This window comes from Terrapene carolina, unplaced genomic scaffold, assembly GCF_002925995.2.
Source record: "Terrapene carolina triunguis isolate 2854851 unplaced genomic scaffold, T_m_triunguis-2.0 Scaffold62, whole genome shotgun sequence".
Lineage (NCBI taxonomy): Eukaryota > Metazoa > Chordata > Testudines > Emydidae > Terrapene > Terrapene triunguis.
The window spans coordinates 27,116,631-27,136,461 of NW_020664413.1; the positions used below are offsets into that span (position 1 = coordinate 27,116,631).

The 19,831-nt window shown below is 40.1% G+C and overlaps 1 protein-coding gene across 1 annotated transcript in view; it reads left to right on the plus strand.

Moving 5' to 3' along the window:
• The window catches only part of GALNT13 (polypeptide N-acetylgalactosaminyltransferase 13), a 309,560-nt gene that overhangs the window by 227,714 nt on the left and 62,015 nt on the right, over window positions 1-19,831 (plus strand). Inside the window, exon 8 of the mRNA XM_029910591.1 lies at window positions 17,440-17,579. Coding sequence (XP_029766451.1) covers window positions 17,440-17,579 — 140 coding nt within the window. The remainder of the gene's footprint in view (window positions 1-17,439; window positions 17,580-19,831) is intronic.

A 19,831-nucleotide genomic window follows, 5' to 3' on the forward strand; every position in this document is an offset into this window, starting at 1 on the left:
GGGCAAGCAGAAATCTGTCATTACCTAACATTCAAGTACTTGACTTTGCAAACCTAAAGAATATTCTTTTAATGTAGTTTTTTTAATGTAGTTTAAAATTAGAGTGGACAAGGAGAAAAAGAGAAAATTACACGTGGAGACTAATCATTCATTATCTAGTACAATGGTTTTCAAACTATGGGTCGTTTCCCAGTAGTGAGTCGCGGAATGGAAGGCACTGGGTCGCGGCGGCTCTGGTCAGCACCGCCAACTGGGCCGTTAAAAGTCCCATCAACAGTGCTGCCCAGCTAAGGCAGGCTAGTCCCTACCTGTTCTGACATCACACTGCTCCCCGGAAGTGGCCAGCAGCAGGTCTGGCTCCTAGGCAGGGAGGTCTCGGGGCTCTGCGTGCTGCCCTGAGTACCGGCTCCGCACTTCCATTGGCCGATTCCTGGCCAATGGGAGCCGGGGGGAGGAGGGGAGTGGTGCCTGTGGGCGAGAGCCGCGCGGAGCTGCTTGTGTGCCTCCACCTAGGAGCCAGACCTGCTGCTGGCCATTTCCAGGGCACAGCATAGTCTGCAGTGCCAGGACAGGCGGGAAGCCTGCCTCTGCATCCCCCACTGTGCTGCTGACTGGGAGCCCCTGGAGGTAAGCCTGCGCCACGACCCCATGCCCCAATACCCTGCCCCAGCCCTGAGCCCCCCCCTCAAACCCAGAGTCCCCTCTTGCACAGCAAACTACTCATTTCTGGCCCCACCCCAGAGCCTGCACCCCCAGCCCAGAGCCCTAACCCCTCCTGCACCCCAACCCTCTGCCCTAGCCCTGAGCCCCCCCAAACCCCGGAGTCCCCTCCCAGACCCCTCATCCCAAGCTCAGTTGGGTCGTGGGCATCAACAATTTTCTTCAACTGGGTCACCAGAAAAAAAGTTTGAAAACCACTGATCTAGAAGATGGACTGGATATTTCAATTCTTTTAATTATATGGGTTAAATTCTACCGTTTCACCACCGTAAATGTGGAGTTATTTCACCAAAGTAGTTCTGGATTTTCACCAGAGAAAATGGGAGCACAATTTGGCCATATGATTATATGAAAAGTGTGTTCATCTTTCCCTTGAAGATTTCTGCTACTTCCCCACCATCACCACCCAGCAGAGGTACGTGTCTTGGGGTTAGATCTTTAGAGAAAGATATAAAATTAATCTGTCTGCTCAGAGGCTAATCTTTCTCAACTTCGATCTGTGATGACATTCTGTTTTTCAAGAAGTTGCTATCTCAGATGGTTAGACAGTCTTGTGCCATTTTTATTTTAGTATTTCTTTAACTTGATGAGGCTCCAAATCCTACATTTTTTTTTTATTTTGCTAAGGTGTAAGGTGTTGAAGTCAGGTTTATTAATATTTCTCTAATTCTAGTAGTCACCTTTGTACTTCCAGGAATACAGTGTGAGCAGGATTGCATTCAAGTTTAAGTTAAGATTCCATTTATACTGGGCAAAAATATTTGCCATACATTTAAATAATTTCATGTATGCATCCCATAATGGGGGCGGGTGGTGAGAGAGAGATACATAAACTATTAGTTGTAGCCATAGCAGTAATAGCAAATAGCAAAGATGTAAACGTTGTTTGTGTGCAAACCATAAACTGACATTTATGTGCATGAAACGCTATTAAATGTTACTGAATAACAATTGATAAATATCAAAATCTCTTGACAAAGATTTATGAACAAAAAAGGGTGGTGGTTGTTGATTACTCTACTGCAGAACTTTACTCTAGCTTTCAAATGTTTCCAGTGGGATACGACACTTCTTTTTCTGGTGGGTTCTAATGTATCACAGCTTCAAATGAGTATACTTATTATGAATCAAAGAGCTAGTGTAAAGAATTTTTTAGTTTCTAAAGATCATTTCAGCCAACTTTCCTCGCCTTTTGAATCCAGGTTTGCAGACACAGGGATATGAAAATCAGTGTCAATCAAGTTTTAAAACTCTCCAGTAGATTTCTAAATACCGTAATATTTTCTGCAAAGTATGTGACATACACAGATTACATGATGGTGTGGGATTGTGGAAATGATTTTTTGGGAACAACTTGAATAATGACCTGGATCACTTGCTGGATCACCTTAGCCACTCATGAGGAATTGCAACTGCCCTAAAATCATGCCATCAAAACGTTAGTACATCCCATATCATTCCCCTCCCCCACCACACACACACACCTCTCTTAAGACAGGAGGCTGCTTAGTATAGGGACAGATTTCACTAAAAATAATAAATGCTGTGAAGTATTGTGCAGATGCCTTGAAATTAGTTGCAAAATTACCCCAAGATTCCATTCCTGATCTGTCCCCCTCCTCTCTTTGCTCTCCATTTGAGACTCGTAAAATAAGCTATTTGGGACAAAGCTTGTCTTTTACTCATTGTACAAATGGTAGCCCAACAGGTCCCTAATCCTCTAAGCACTATGGTAATAAATAGTAAAATCCCCAGCTTCATCACCTTGTACTTTGTTCCAAATGCATAGCACTTCTATCTTTATCATTATGAATTAGTTTATGCCATCTTGTCTCACAAAAACAGTACATTTAGCCAATTTTGAAACTATATCCTCCTTCCAACCATTTGCAGTATATTCTAGTTAGCCAAAAGTAGGTGTAATGCAATGCCCCATATCTAGTTTGTTACCACTTGAAAATCATTGGCTTTTTCATCTAATCAGCTCAGTTTCCCGAAATATTTAAATCCATTCTTTTACAAACTATACTTTTTCTATAGCCTCAAATATTATGTTCAAATCATGCGATTCTTTCAGTCTACTTGCCATCAAGCACATTTTACTCACATTTTCTTATTTAAATTTAAACATTTACTGAACTTGAATTATTTTCTTATTTCCCCCTAACTCCTCCAAGAATTGATTATTGGGTGCACAGTGACATTAATGTATTGATTCATAATAGCTTGGTTTTAAATTGAGCAGAGGGGAATATAAAGGTTTACTCAAAATCAATACAAATTAGTTTATTGCTCAAAGTAAAAAGAATATACGTGTGTGCTAGCATGCATGTGTATAAGGTGATGGAGTTCTGGATAAGCCAATCTGATTAGGTAGCCTAAAATGAAAAATATTTATAGCTGAGTTGTTCTGGGTTTTGTTTTTTTTAATACAATACAAAGGAGAAGCTATCAAAATCTCCTGATTGTATGTACTGTGGTAGAATTTTCAATTTGTGAGTGAGATCACACTGAGAATGTAGTTAATCGGAGATTAGCAGATCGCAGTGAAAAAAGGCACAGCATGAAACATCCAGTGAAACAAAAACTAGACGTTGTTCCTATAAGTCACATGGTGTTTGAGTTGAGAGGCAGTGTTTCTGATTTGGATCATAAAAAGACCAACATCAAATTTATTCTCTTGTACCACTTGTGATCTAAAATGTTATAATCATTTTATCATCTTTTGTTCCTTGGTGTTCAGCTTTAATGTGTTATCTGCAAATATGAAAACACTGAGAAAAAATATTTGTATTTTGCTTTTAATTCCCTAAAATTGAGGCCTTTGCCCAAAAGTGGGCTGGCTAGGTCACAGACAGAATTCTAAGCCACACAGAAAAAAAAACCTGCAAGCGTGCCTTCTCCCTGGAGTAGGCAGATAACCATTCTCCTTCACTACCCACCCCAATACAATCAGATACTTTCCTTAAAATGTTGTTTGACATTGAAAAGTGACTTTTTTTCCCAAAAAGTGCAAATGGTGGTTTCCAGATCAAATGTGCACAGTTTACAATTAACAAGAGGCTTCTCAAACTGCCATCCCTACAAATTCCACCAGAGCTCTGAAAATCAAGATGGGTTTTTTTGATTCATGTATCACCAATAATTATCAACAACAAAGATTTTGCAAACAGAACTTAGTTAACCATTCCGTTGATTATGCATGAGCCAGAGTGGAAACCAATCCATACACTCTCAACTCTTTTGCCTCTTTAGTGGTAAAAGGAGTAAAAATGATAAATTTATTTTAGTCAGTAAAGTCACAAGGTCTGACTTGTTCTACAGAGTTCCTTTTCAGAACAATACTGCATTTTAAGTGGTGGCCTTTCATCTGGCAGGTGGGATTTGTAGGTGTTAGTGGGTGCAGGTAAGATAATGCTTAGGGATTGTAGTTTCTGGGTGCAGATAAGTAAGCGTGCTGGCATGTGGTGTTTCTGACACTAAGTTACTAATGCATTTTCTTTCTGATCATTGACCCAAGAACAATGCTTGAAAAAGTTTATTGTTCCTCATGTATTTATACAGTTTCCCTGACCCACTGCATCAAAAACTATTGCATCTTAAAGCGAAAATATTTTTTCATTTGTTGTTGAATATTAATTGTCTGGCTATGCCAAAGGTAGGACATGAAACATTTGATATTGGTTTAATCAGGCCACAACTTTATCATTAGATGTCTGGGACTACCTAGCAGATAACAGTGTACAGTGCAGGTAACCCCCATGTTTATTCCATAATTACCTGGGGGGCTTTTACCAGCTCCCACTCTTTTTCCATCCATGGTCCTCCAGCAAATCCATTGCCGGGACCTTACCATCACCCCCGTCTCGTTAGGAGGGTTAAGGTGGGCTATAAGAATGGGGGGTTGGCTCCCTGCCATACCAACCATAGGAGCCCCAACCACTCCCCTTTCCTTTCTTTAATGAACACCCCTTTTTAAGTCCTTTTCCAAGCCATTTATCTGGTCACTGTATACCTTTCCTATGGAGTACCTGCACTGGACAATCGTCCTACACTTAAATAATGAGTTGTGACGTATCATGGCCTACCTCCCATCATGCCATGCATGAACAGAGCCCTTCCTGAAACCCACTGTGGGGAAGGTGAAAAAAACCCAGCTGCACCCAAGCCAATTTGGTGGTAAGGGAAAAATTCCTTCCCAGCCCCCTTAAAAAAGAGGCCGCTAGTGTAATGCCTACAGCAGGTGTTGACCAAACCGGATATTGTGCCACCTGGGAGGGAGGGAGGGTGGGTCCTGCCTCAGCCTTGGTCTGTGTAAAAGGAAGGCTCCTGGCGGCACTGTGCTGCCCCAATTCAAACCCTGCATTCCCAGGGGATGAGTCAGCGACCACTGGGCCTCTTTTGCAGCAGTTTTCATCTCCCCACCCCCAGCCATAAAGCACTGTTCCTTTCACTCGGCCAGACCAACCCGAAAACCTCCTGCTAAAAGGTGCAGAGCGGTCAGTATGTCAATCAACAGATGTTTCACAAAATTAAAGCAAAGTTAATCTATATTTTAGTTGTGTCTCCATTTCCCAGAGGCTGTCTGAGAGCTATACTGGTACTGCTGCTAATATGAGCATTTCCTGTTCCCATATCAGTCTGACAGTGAGGAAACAATCTCCCAGATAAGCTTCGCATCTCCAATGTGATAGCTCCTCATGTTACCATTAGACTGGACGTTTTTGACATATTTGAATACACTACTCTGATCTAGCATGGAAAATTACAGAAGAGAACATTTCACATCACAAGCAACAGCTCAGACATTTGAACATGACGTTCTTCTTAGACTTGATTCCACTTTCATTCTGAAGACCTTTACGGTTGTCAAAAATAACTGCATGTCTTGGAGGTGAAAAACCATAATTGTAGTTATATTACCAGGCTTCCTGACAAGGGAGTTTCAACATGTGTAATCAGAACTTCAGCAAAAGAAATACACACTAACCAGATGCTAATTAACTGAATCACAGGGTTAAGCACTCTGAGGTGAAAGAGAAGGCTCTCAGTGTGCTGCAAAGGAAAAGTTATCCTAGGATAATAACCTATTTGGGAAACATTAAACCCATCAGAGACTAATGAGGGGAAGTGTCCTTATGCACCCCTTTACCTCATGGAACTGCTTATAAATCGGAGTTTTATAATATATCTCCTGGACAAGTTTCCACATCATAAGATGACCTTCAGAATGGACCCTAACTGGCATTGATGTGGACAGTGACAAAATGAGCACAGACACATGCATGGAATTAAGCAGCAGGTGGTAACTTTTATTAAACTTTAACACAAGGGAGAGGCGCTACCCCTCCCCCCATCACCCATACTGACCTACACCAGGGATTTAATTGGTTCCAGTGCTAGGGTTACAGGGCTCCTTACCATATAACCCATATCACAGGGTAGGCTCTCCTCAGCCTACCCCTCACCCCAGACTCAGCTCTCTCCATATGAAGGGGACAGAGGGTTCAGCAGGGTGGGGACCTTGGCTCGCAAGGGCCACAAGGTCTCACCCTATCACATGAGCCCAAGGCCCATCACCAAAATACCAGGTTTCTTACCTCTGGGAACTGTTCACTTTAGTCTCTTAACTGCATGGGAAATTGGCCCCAAGTTGTGATAAGTAAACAACTCCACCCCAGTAAATCAGCTGGGTATTAAGTGTGTTCCTACTTAACCCACTGTGTCTTGCAGGTGCTGTGAGGAAGGTAAAAAATTCTCTGGTCCTACGCCAATTGGCCCATGGGAGAAAAAAATTCCTTCCTGACCCTCTGAACAGGAGATCAGCTAGATCCTGCAGCATCTGTCAGGCTGGGTTCCCATTCCTGGTTCAGGTGGGTAGGGTGGGCTGCTGGAACGGAGCCAAAAGGGGCTCCACATGGCCCCTGTGCTGGGCTAAGTCCTGGGAACTGGAGAATGCTGGCCAATCAGTACCTCTTTCCCTCAGCTGGCCAATGGGTGCCAGAGACTCCCGGGGGGGGGGAGGAGCTACCTATTGTCCCTTGGCAAATGTCTCCCTTCCTTGCTGCTAGGACTGTTCCCCTTTCAGTGCCGGCCCCATCAATTTCCCCCACACTTTGATTACTGCAGTAATCCCTCCGCAAGTCCTAGGGAGTGGGGATGGAACAAGCTGCTTTGCTGAACCTCTTCCCTCATATAGCTGTCCTCCATTTACAGACCTAGGAGTCTGGCACATAGAGAACAAAGATGCACAGAGAGTAGCAAACTTAAAAAATAAAATAAAATAAAAATGCAAGGGGACATGGCCCTTTTTCTCACATAAAAGCGAATATGCTACGAGGTGACAGGGCTTTCTCAGCACAAGAGAATACAGTGAGCATTATATTATTAACTCAAAGATGTTAGATTTTTTTCACCATGACTCCCTGTGCATGAGCGCATGCTATCTCACGCTGTCTCTCTCTCCTCCCCCCCCACCTCCCAAACAAACAAAATCTAATTGAAATGAAAAGCTACACTCTTGTGTTTTAGGAACATCACAACAGTATTTCCAGCCCTTAAGTGCTCAAATATTATTAGTCAGCCACAAGCAATTGTAAGATTGGCTTAACAAACATGAGGGGTTTTTTTAATTGAATTTTTTTTGTTTGCCTGAGCTTTTCTCCACAATGCTGATGGCTAGAAATGTACTTTAAAGGAAGGATGGTAGGAAAGAAGGAATATCAGATAACAACATGATTCCAGGACTTGGGAGTTTAAGAAAGTCATCAAATATTGAGAGGCTTGTATTACAGTTTGTGAGAGTTGGCATTGCTACTATATGGGTTAGATATAAAATAGCTGAACGCTTGAGCAGTGACTAATTCAACGCATAAGATCTAATCCAACAATTCTCACTGAGAATTCATGTCAAAATTTTGACTCAATAAAGACTGCAGGGTTCATCCTTTTGACTCCAATGGCTTTGCCTGAGTAAGACCTGCAGGTTTGTGCATATAGTAACAGTACCTACCAGTAGCACGTATTTCATCTCCATCCATCTCTAATGAATTTTGACTACCAGGCTCCAGTTTTTAATGGGAAAACAGTTCCATCTGCTGGATGTTGTGTGTAAAGAATGGTGTACAATTCACTGCATATACAAGTGCCTTTATGTGTTTAAGTAAGCACTATACATGTAGTGTAGAACTGCTACATAGTCTAGAGTTTTTTCTGTTTTCTAAATGCTGACCTATCTAGGCTATATCTATTTGGGGGATTTAACTAATGAATAAGCAAACAAAAATAATAAAAGCATAATGCATATTTTAAATTGTATAAGGGAAGCACAATGTTATTTAAGGTTTTTTTGTACAGGTTTTATTTTTATTACCTGCTATCAGGGTAAAATTCACTTTACCCACATGCATTCTCAGAAATGAAGCTTTTTTGCAGGTGAGGGGTGCAATGTGTGGATCCAGAGCCAGGAGGTCACAGGGTAGCCACCTTCCCACCCCGGCCAATCATCTCAGCTACTATTCCATTCTGCTGGCTGGTGTTAGGGTCACTGATCCTGCCTGATAGCATATTTTATGGTTTCCATCCTGACTTGTCCCCGATGCCTCCCTCTATTGAGGCCTATATATAGGATCAGTGTGTAGCCCAGTGGTCGGCAACCTGTCAGAAGTAGTGTGCCGAGTCTTCATTTATTCACTCTAATTTAAGGTTTCGCGTGCCAGTAATACACTTTAATGTTTTTAGAAGGTCTCTTTCTATAAGTCTATAATATATAACTAAACTATTGTTGTATGTAAAGTAAATAAGATTTTTAAAATGTTTAAGAAGCTTCATTTAAAATTAAATTAAAATGCGGAGCCCCCCGGACCGATGCCCAGGACCCGGGCAGTGTGAGCGCCACTGAAAATCAGCTCACGTGCTGCCTTTGGCACGCGTGCCATGGGTTGCCTACCCTTGGTGTAGCCCTTATTCAGTACTCTGCAGGGGGAGAGGTCACCCTGATGGGCCATTATTAGGTAGCTTCCCTGCACAGCCACACTTCAGGTGTGGAGGGTGTTACCCCAGCTTTCCATAGAAAGGTGAATTTAGCTTTGGTGATTGCACCATTGCTAGTTAGGGGCCAAAAACCAAAACATATTTTCACAAAAATGTTCTAAGTTGTTTTTGTTTTGACATGTTCAAAAACTGTCCCTGTTTTTTCTTTAATATTTTCCCCAAATGATCAAAAATACTATCCAAAACACTTATTGAAATGGTTATTGAAATTTTTTATTTACAAAAAACAGTTTTAGTAAAAAAATTTCTTGATAATATTCTTAATAATAATAAAAAAGAAAATGGAAAACAAAATATCAGGAGGGAAAGCACGTTTTTTCATGGCATGAAATATACCGACAATATTTTGTGCAACTTTTGATCTTGAAATAAAGGGCATTTTTCAATGAAAGAACTTTGCATGGAAAAAATTCAACCAGGCCTACTCTTTAGTTGCTCTAAACATTATCCTGGTACTTCTACTGAACATGTCCCAGGATCAATTGGTCTACATCCTAATTGTTCAGTAGCTTTTTTTAGAGTTTTTCCCGTTCTGATTTAGGCAGAGAGTAGGGCCCAAGTGTGAATCTTAATACCATGTACCTACAACTCAGACATGTATAGATTAGAAAGATAGCTAACACATCTTAAAATTAGCTAATGTGTTTTAACTAACACAGGTTAAAATAGAGCTTAAAGCAGTATAACTAGGGCAGAAGTGTTTAACTTTTTGTACTTCTCATTTTATATTATTTTGTTTGAAAATTTCCTAGGTGGCAATTCTGACTTGTGGACTGCCTGCCTGCTGTTTCATAAAACAAAGTATTAAATAACAACCCGAATGCTAAACTTCTTCACTACTCTTTTTTCAAATACAGTAGAATCAGCAGTTGTTAGGATATCCTGATGGATGGCATATTGTCCCAGTTAAGCAGCTGTTTCTATTGAGAGAGAAGAGACCTTTCCTTAAAAACCAAGAGTCTGAAAACACTCTAAATAATATAAAATGCCCTATGGAATAGAAATAAAATAAAAACATCATTGGCCTAATTTAATCGTTATTTGATTTGTCTTTAATATTTTGGACCATTCCTGTTAGCTCCCTATTTACTATGATTGGAGTTCTGCATGTGGATTGCTTGAAGGACTGGGTTCATGTAGTATTTTTTTTCCTAAATAAAAATTTGTCAACATTGACATGCTTGTACAAAATGATTCACTTTTGACAAATCTGCATTTTCCAACGGAAAAACATTTTGTCAAAAAATTCCCTATCAGTTCTAATCATCTCACTACCCCATGGTATCTAGAGAGTTGATGGAATTCAGACAAGGACAAAAAAAATTGAGCTAAACAAGTATAACTTGACCAGATGAGGACTCAAGTGATTACAATAACTATTAGTATCTGAAGGCTGCAAACACCAAAGGATTAATTGTTGGGGTAGTCCAAAGGGTTCTAATTGAGAGTAACATGATGAATCAAACTTTTACTAGCACTGAGTGTTATATTAAACAGACAAATAGTTTTCCAAGAGGTAGAGTTGAAGACCAGTCACTACTATCTGTCATCTACAATTAGAGAGACAAGGTGGCTGATATAAAAATATTTTTATATCCTATAAAAATATTACCTCACACACCTTGTCTCCAAAATATCCTGGGACCGACACAGCTATAACTATACTGCATATAAAATGAGAGCAGACTCAAGATTATAGGCAGTTACTTCTTCAGCATGAGCTCTAGTCAGTCATTGTTTTTGTTGTTAGTTTGTTTGTTTTTAATTCCCTGTTTTAAAATAACTCAAATAGGACAATATAGCAAGTGTCCTTGGAATGGCCTGCATGCTTCCTCCCATTATTTCAATGCACCTTGACTGGCCCATTCTTTCCCTGAGGTCTTGAATGGGTGCCAGCAGAACTGGCATTGCCCGTTGTTAGATGACTATTGTGGTCCTCTTTGACAAATGATAGGCAAACCTGCAAAAAAAAAAAAAAAAAAAGTCAACTTGATAAGGGAGTAGAAAATGAAAAGAATGTCAGCTTGTCATATTTCCCTGTGTGAAGGTTAAGATGTTGGATATATAAAGATTCCCTCCTTTTGGTACTAAAATTGTATGCCTGACACACTTCTCTTCTCATTATGACTGGATTTTGTTCTTTTGACTAGTTGCTGAAAAGTTCTAAAGCTGAGCGGTGTGCACATTACCTCATCAATTGTACTTATACAGTCTCAGCATACATTCTGGGTGGGCTTTTCTGAAGCTTTTGGTGTTGATTGACTTTTCTACCATTTAAGTCAGTGGTAACAGGCTGGGCCAACACTGTGTGCTTTTGCAACTCCCACCCTTTGTGGAATATCTGACAGTGGAAAATGTTGATAGGCAATGATACTGCTACTTGCCCAGTCAAGACCCATGTTTAGGACACTTCCATTTTCCTCATTTGTAATTGGGCATATCAAAGGAATGGCATGCTTTATTTCCAAAAAGAAGTTTCCAATAGGTGTATGCTTAACACCCCCTACTAGCCAATTAATAGCATTCACAGCCCTCTCGTATAGCAAGAGATATGCAGTCAAATTTCAATCAGAAAACGTTTATACTTCCGTTTCCAATTTGTGTTACATGGTTTGTCTAAAATAGCATCAAATGCGTTTCTTATTGAGATTGACTAATTATCAGGAAGCTTATTCAGTGAAACATATATGAATGTTATAGTGTGGATTTCTTTCTACTAACCATGTGAGAATGTGTAAAGGCTACAATAATTGACAGTCTGCTCCGGGTAGTGTCACTTCTGCAGATGCATTATAGTTAGGAAATTAAATGCAACTGGGCAATACATTGGCAGTTATAATGCAATAGCATATACTGTTGTGCAGCTATTTAAAAATGAAGATTCAGATTGTTGTGTGTTGCAAACAAAATAATCAGTTCAAGTGGCTAATGCCTCATTTTTTCAATATTAGGCTGCAATGTGGTAAACTAACTGAAATAAAACAGTTTAATGAAATAAGGGAGCAGTAATCACAGAAAAATCACAGGCTGTAGAAACATTTGCAAGCCTTGAAATTACTTGTTTGTGAAGTCATAATTCAGATTTGGGGCCATATTTTGTTCGGAGATGACCTGTTTCTCTCACTGACCTTAATGTGCACACTATCAAGGGCAGAATTTGGCCCATAATATATATATTTGTTTGCTTTGACTGCAGACATGTATGTGGTTTCTTTCATGCTGTCTCCTACATATGGAACACCCACCTGTATCTGGTTCACAAGACTACTGCCTTCTCATTCAAATCCTGCCTGTGCATGTTCATCTATCATGATATCCACAAGAAGTCAATAGACTAAATATTGCGAAGTTGTGAGATAGTTGGAGACAGTCTATATATTCCTTTAATTTGAATGGGAATCTACTAATAGGATGTAGCCAGCCAACATCTAGCCACCCTACTTGTTTGGATTTCCCCTCTCCCTTCATCTGTTTTGTGTGTTGAGCGCATCAGTTCTCAAACTGAACTGTGCATCCCTTGTTGAAGGTCTGCAGAGTATCGCATGCTCACATGGTGCTTATTATAACTCATTTGAAATGCTTTGAGTTCTTATCTGTTAATGCCCTTACATATAATGAATTACTGTCATTGCCAGATGGATGCTATCTGATGATAAATAGGAAGGGAGGTATCCATGAGGCAGTCTCCCTATTGAGTTGTGTCCCACACTGTGTAAAAGAAGTTTGAGAACCTCTGTTTTAGGTCCCAATCATACAATCTGATCTGCATGGGAGGACCCCATGACCATGCACAACCCTCTTGAAGTCCATATAGCCACTGTGGCAAAAAAAATTACCTATATCTATGTATAAGTGGCCAGAGATTGTCCCATTCTATTGGACATAGATTTGGCTACATGACCTGTATGTTTGAGTATTGCAGCCCATTATCTCTAGGAATGAAGCAGCACGCCCTGAAAAACACCAACTAGTACAGAATTCAGTAACCCAGCTTAGCAACATAGGTCGCTATGAACACATCTCCACCAAGCTGTGCTCTCTGTACTGGGTTCCTCTTGCATAGAGAGGCCTGTGGAAGGTCTCAGGCCTAACATTCGAAGCCATCCATGGAACTGGCCCTACGTATCTAAGGGAATGCCTCTCCCTCCTCAGTTATAACTGCTCACACCAGGTAGATTCCATTGGAACCATGAAAGTGTTGACCAGTAGAGCAAGGCTCATTAGTGGAAGATACAGGAGCTGGCCCTGGACTATAGAATTTACTCACACAACAGATAAGTCAAGAATGAAAACAGGCCTTAATACTTTCAGAACAAAATGCAAAACTAATTTCTTTAACTTCCAAATATACCGTATATACTCGATCATAAGCCGGTTTGTTTATAAGCCAACCCCCCTCCCCCAAGATGGATAAGTAAAAATTGAAAATTTTTACGACCCGTTCATAAGCCGACCCTATAATTCAGGGGTCAGCAAACTTTGGCTCCCGGGCCATCAGGATAAGCCATTGGGGGGCCGAGATGGTTTGTTTATCTCGAGCGTCCACAGGCACGGAGGTAAACCTAAGTAAACAAAGTGTCCCGGTGCGCCAGCTGCTTACCCCGACGGGCCGGGACAGCAACTGGTGGGGAGATGTTTTTTTGGGGGGGAAGCTGGGGGTCAGGGGAGTAACCCCTGTGACCACCCCTCACATGACCCCACCCCAGCCCGGGACCCCCACACTCTCCCCATCCCATCCCTTCCCACCTTATCTGGGGAGGGTCAGGGGAGGATGTCTCTGGCCTGGCTGGAGCTGCTCTGGCAGGCTGGGCAGCGCGGCCGCAGCCTGCTCTGACGGGCCAGACCTGGTGGCGCGGCCACAGCATCGTCCAGTGGGCTGGGCCGGGTGGCATGACCGCAGCATGCTCTGGCAGGCCGGGCGGCATGGCCACAGCCTGCTCTGGGGGGTGGGGCTGAGCGGCACGGCTGCAGCCTGCCAGCCCTGGAGCTGCAGCTGCTTCGGAGGCTGGTGGGAGAGCAGCGTGGCCAGAAGCGGAGAGACTCTGGCCCCGCCTCTTCCCTTCTGGCTCTGCTGGCTGTGCTGCCTCTCCTTGCTTCCTCTGTTGGGGGGAGGGGCTGTGTCCCACCTCTCCCTCTCTATACCCATTCAAAACCGACCCCCTTCTCTGGTGCTTCCCTTTTTTTACTAAAAAAATTCAGCTTATGAACGAGTATATACGGTACATGCAGGAGGGAGGCAATTATCACTTCAAACAGCTGTTAAATTTTGACAGTAAATAAAATAACAAATAGAAATATTTATTCATTCAAGTCTGAACCCCACAGAATCTCTTATCTTTTTATTCCAAACAAAGGTGAGCCATAAAGTCAGTTAGAATGTTATTTCTCAGATAAGATGAGACAGAGTAGTAGTAATTTTCCACTGTCACATTAGGTTTTTTAATTCATTCAGTATAAAGTTCACTAACATGATTAGACTTTCTGTTTGTATGAACAAATAGGAATGTTGATGAAATGCAAAATCAGCAAGCTTATTTTTATATAAACTGAAAATTACCATTGGTGTGTATCATTAATATGATTAGATAACTGTCAAGAAAATTTTTGTAGCTGTGAAACACACTTTCATTAGTCAAACTCAAAAGATAAAAAAATGAGATGGCTAATATATTGTCAGAGTTCATTTTTCTGGGTTTATACAATTTGTCTTCATTTTAAGAATTATCCAAAACTTTTTTTGAACAACTAAACCCTTTTAAGCCAGAGCTGTATTGCAAATATTTTCCACTGCAGCCTCAAGACATCTCTATCTTAGGAAAACCTGATCTAGAATGTGACTGAGAGGCAAATGTATCTTGTAGTGGATTATAGCCTTTATTTATCTTCTGCTAATTACCCCCAGACCGAGGACCCATTCTCTTTTTCCAAATACAAAGAGACTTGCCTGTCAACCCCATCTCCTTGTGCTTTATCAAGTTTGGAACTAAAGCCCCTGCACAGAAAGGCACCCTACAGTTTTTGGCAAGTGGAAAGGTAGTTTGTGCATGATTACAGCATGCTTTTGGCAGCCATTGCTCTTTATTTCTAGCAGTTAAATTAACTGCTAGAAATAGAGAGCAATGCTTTATACCATTTGAAAGCTGGGGTTGCAAGCTTTTGTATGGTCTACGCCATTGATTTTGTGCTTAACAGCTCTCAAGATAACAAGCACTAAAGACATGTCAAAATCAAAGGGGAGATACAAAGGTAATTAGAATGTTGTGAGTTTAAAGTCCATTATCTCATGAAACTCTAGACCTAAAAAAAAAAAATTGCTATCAACCATGCTAAAGCTGGGAGCCTCAGGAAACAGTATAGCTCTTTAGCGGCAGTGGAACAAATTCTGCTGTCAGTTGCATTGCATAATTACATTGATCTTAGAGTCATAAAAATGCAGAGCTAGAAGGGACCCCAAGAAGTTATCTAGTACATCTCCCAATGCTAAGGCAAGATTAAGTATACCTAGACCATCCCTGACCATTTGCCTAACCGATCTTAAAAAACCCCAATGATAGGGACTCTACAACCTCCCTACATAACATGTTCCAGAGATTACCTATCCCTATGGAGAGAGAGTTTTTTTTTTTTCTCTAATATCTACCTACATCTCCCTTACTGCGAACTAAGCCAATTTCTACTACTTCTACGCTCCGTGGACATAGAGGCCAATTGATCACAATCCTCTTTATAAGAACCTTTTACATATTGGAAGACTGTATCATGTTCCCCCTCAGCCTTCTGTTCTCTAGACTAAATATGAATATTTTTTTTGGCCTTTCCTCATAGGTCATGTTTTCTAACCTCTTATTTTTGTTGCTGTCCTCTTGTACTCTGTTTGTCCACATCTTTCTTAAACTGTGCCACCCAAAACTGGACACAGTTCTCTGGCTGAGGTCTCACCAGTGCCAAGTAGAGTGGAACAATTATCTCCCATCTCTTACATATGACGCACCTGTTAATACTACCCTATATTGACATTTGCCTTTTTTGCAATAGCATCACAATATTGGCTCATATTCAATTTGTGATCCATTATAAGCCCTAGATGTTTCTCTGCAGTACCGCTGCCTAGCCAGTTATTCCCCATTTTGTGTTTGTGCATTTGATTTTTTTTCCTTCCTAAGTGTAGTACATTGCACTTATCTTTATTGAATTTCATCTTATTGATTTCACCTTATCCTGTAGTAATTGAATCAATTGAATTACTTTGGATTTACATAGATGTAACAGAGAGAAGAAATTGGGACCTGTATATTCTCCAGAGAACATGTCAGTATATTGGTCCATTCTTTTCTTTCCAGAAAAGTCCTTTAGAAACAGTTAAACTCAAACGGAGAGGGGAGAGTGAATAATGACAACCAGATTTAGATTGCAAACATAAAAGTGTAAAATTTTAAGAAGTAGGAATGTCAAGGAAGTGATTTCAATGGTTGTGGGATAAATTGTGTTATAACTTCTGGGAATGACAAGAGCAATGTCCAATCCCATACCAGAAAAATGAAAATAAGATGCAAATTAGATTTCTGAGAACATGACTTTCTGAGCATATATTGACTGTAGAAAAGCAGATTGTATAGTGATTCTATTTATTTTAATGAACAGATATTAGCACTTGACTGTGCCTTTAGGCTCATCCGTGAGTAAGGGGCAATGTTTAAACTGCACCATGCCACAGTAGCACCAGGAGGCATTATGCCTCTGGGACACCTCTTTAAGGTACAATCTCCTCCTTGTTTCTCTTGTTCCAAGGAGTAGTAATTTGCTGTTGGTTTATAACAGCAGCAAATTATGAGACTATCTGCACCAGCTTGTGCTGGTGGTTATGTTGCAGGTGTGGAGCATTAGTTCTCATGGGCAGCATGAACCCATAGAGTAGAGGGAAAGAAAGGCAGGATTTTCTCCCATAGACGTAACAAAATTGATTGAAAAAGGCAGCACTGTTACTTCCATATTTGTAATAAGACAGTGGGTTCTTTATGATAGTTGGTCAACTTTTTAAAGACAATGAACTAATTTTTGAGGGTTTTGATAAAATAATCCTTCTTCCTCTCAAGTTATTTTTCTCAAAACAATTTGTTAAATTTGAACACACCAGCAAGATGCCTTTTAAAACTGTACTTAAATATTAGATGGCTATTTTTTTCTTTCTTTCTTAGAAAATCAAAGCACATAGAAACACTGGTAAACTAAAGCAAAAGAAAACAGTGTGAATCATAGAACTTAAAATTATCTGCTTTGAAATCTTTTTATATAAAATGAAGCTGGATAAATTGATATGGATCTCAGTTATTTAGGTTAGTTCAAATTTAACTTTGATTCTGAGCTACTAAATAAATAATATTTCATACCATATGTCATTAACTATCCAACATGGGAACAAAGACATTTGTATGGCTATATTTTCCATATTAGAAAATTATAAATAATACAAATATTGTTTTTGTTAGCCTTTAATTTCTTAAAGTAGATGGCAGCAAAAATATCAGTGTTGTAACAGCTGCTACATGCAATTGTATCTTGTCAAGCTATAATTATAGGAATTAGAAAATGATAAAATGATCAGTGACATTTTTGTGTAGCAGTAAAGAATACTATACATTGATTATGTATTTCTCTGAAAAATTCCAGGTGTTGTCAAAGTGGATTATGGTGATGTGTCAGTCAGAAAAGCACTAAGAGAAAATCTGAAGTGTAAACCCTTTTCATGGTACCTAGAAAACATCTATCCAGACTCCCAGATTCCAAGACGCTATTATTCACTTGGTGAGGTATGAATTATTTCTTTTGGTTAAGTAAAAAAAAAAATCGTGCATATGGGGGCATTGCTAATGAGCTAGAGTTTCTGCAGTGTTCTCAATTAAATGCTTTGAAATGTTCCCCACACCTGATCTTTTTATTTTAAACATACTGCTTTTCTTTTGCATGCTTCATAAGGGGATGTCTCTTCATAAATGTTCATACCTAAAGGTTTCTCTTTTTAACTGCATAGCATGTTGGGAAAAATAATGCTTGTGATTAATACTTTTAAAATGAAAATAATGTGCATTAGTTGGAGAAAATGCTTTCCAGTAGCATTTATGTGATTATGGATAGAGCAATATAACTGAGGTCATTTTTGACAAATTGGTTTGTTCATTTATGCTCTGTCATCTGGTGGTGTAGCTTACAGCTGAGTATCACAAACATTCCTAACAAACAACAGATTTTAATGCAACGAAGTGCAGAGACCTCTTTAAATGTCAGATAACCTACTATTTAAAATATTATTTTATGTTTTATCTGAGCTGACTTTTAAAAGCTCTAAATACTTGTGCAAAAATATAACTACTGGTAGAACAGCAATCAAAAGGACTTGTGTTTTTCTTACATTCAGCAAAGTAACATCAATATTATAAGAATTTGGAATTGCTATGCAAAGTAAAATCCACAGTAGGGTTTTTAGTCTAACTATTTAAAAAGTAAGAAACATGGTGTTAGAGAGAACGTACTTAATAAGCATGAAATAATAAGGTTTTGGAAGAGAATGTCAGAATGGCAAACCTGGGTATGTGAAAATTTTAAAATAGTCATTAAAAACACCTTATTTTCATCAATACGGCCTCGGTTTCTATGGAAACGAGAACAAAAACTCAAGCAGCATCTGTGAACTAAAACTCTTGCTTGTCAATTTCAGCTGTTGGCTGCCAGCTGAGCAGCAAAGGTGGATTTTTGCACCTATAGATAATAATACTGGAAATTTGAAAAGAGCAGAAGTGAGAGACACACAGGACAGTATATGTCAATTACTTAATGGGGAAGGAGAGCAAATAATGGATGAAACAGAGAAAGCTGATGTGTTGAATGCCTTTTTGGTTTCAGTCTTCACTAAAAATGTTAATGGTGATCAGATGCTTAACACAATTAATAACAACAAGGGGGAAGGATCCCAGGCCAAAACACAGAAAGAACAGGTTAGAGGCTATTTAGATGAGTGTTAACATTATAACATTGTTATGTATTATATTATAACATTATATGTGAGTTATGAATTCCCTTTGTATGATGTTACTAACACATTTAAGGCCAGACAACCTAGCCTAGGTAAAAGTGATAAGCAGGTCTGTCCTAGACAAAGGAATATAGTTTTACTTCAGTTAGCAGTAAACAAAGCCATCGAGCTAAACCAGCAGGGCCTATCCTGATCCTGAACTTGATATGCAGAGAATTAACTGGGCTTCTTCACCCCAGAGAGATGCACAGGAGACTGAATCCCCTGGGGCCCTTCCTGACTTATAAGACAAAAACATTCCTGTGGGGATATAAGGAGGGTGGGGAGCGAGAGAGACTATCTTTATCCTCCACCTTAGGAGACCGAGAAACCAAGCAATTTGATCTCTGATAGGTCCCGGGCAGGCTTGCCAGTAAAAAGCTGGAAAGGAGACTGGGGGTGAGAGAAACCATCTTGAACAAAGACCATATCTTGCTAGATTAAGTTTTAGACTTTTGGATGCATGTTTTCACTTTTATTTGCTTGTGACATCTCTACCTTGATCCCTTTTGGGATCACTTAATCAGGGCTCTTTTGTGTACTTTTCTATAAACCAATTCAGTGCTGTGTTTGAAGGTAAGGCTATATTTACCCCAGTTAAATTAATAAGCGGTGATGTACTGAACAGTGAACTCAACATCTTCTGTGATTGCACAATGGCAGGGGCTATGCACTGCAGAGAAACATATCTGAGGAGTTTGGTGGCTGGAGTTCACAGATTGTTACCTGGTAGGCAAGGCTTGGGCCAGGAGAGCCCTTGAGGAGTTTGCTGGTGGGGGATTCTGGTGTGGCAGGGAGCTGACACACAGTCTAATCACCAGCAAAACTCACTCTTGCTCAGGCAGACTGGTAACAGTGGCACACAGCTGTCAGTATTCCCAGCAGTGTGTTACAAGAACATACTTATAGAATTTACTGATGATACCAAGCTGGGAGGGGTTGCAAGCATTTTGGAGGACAGGATTAGAATTCAAATGGTCTTGATGAACTGAA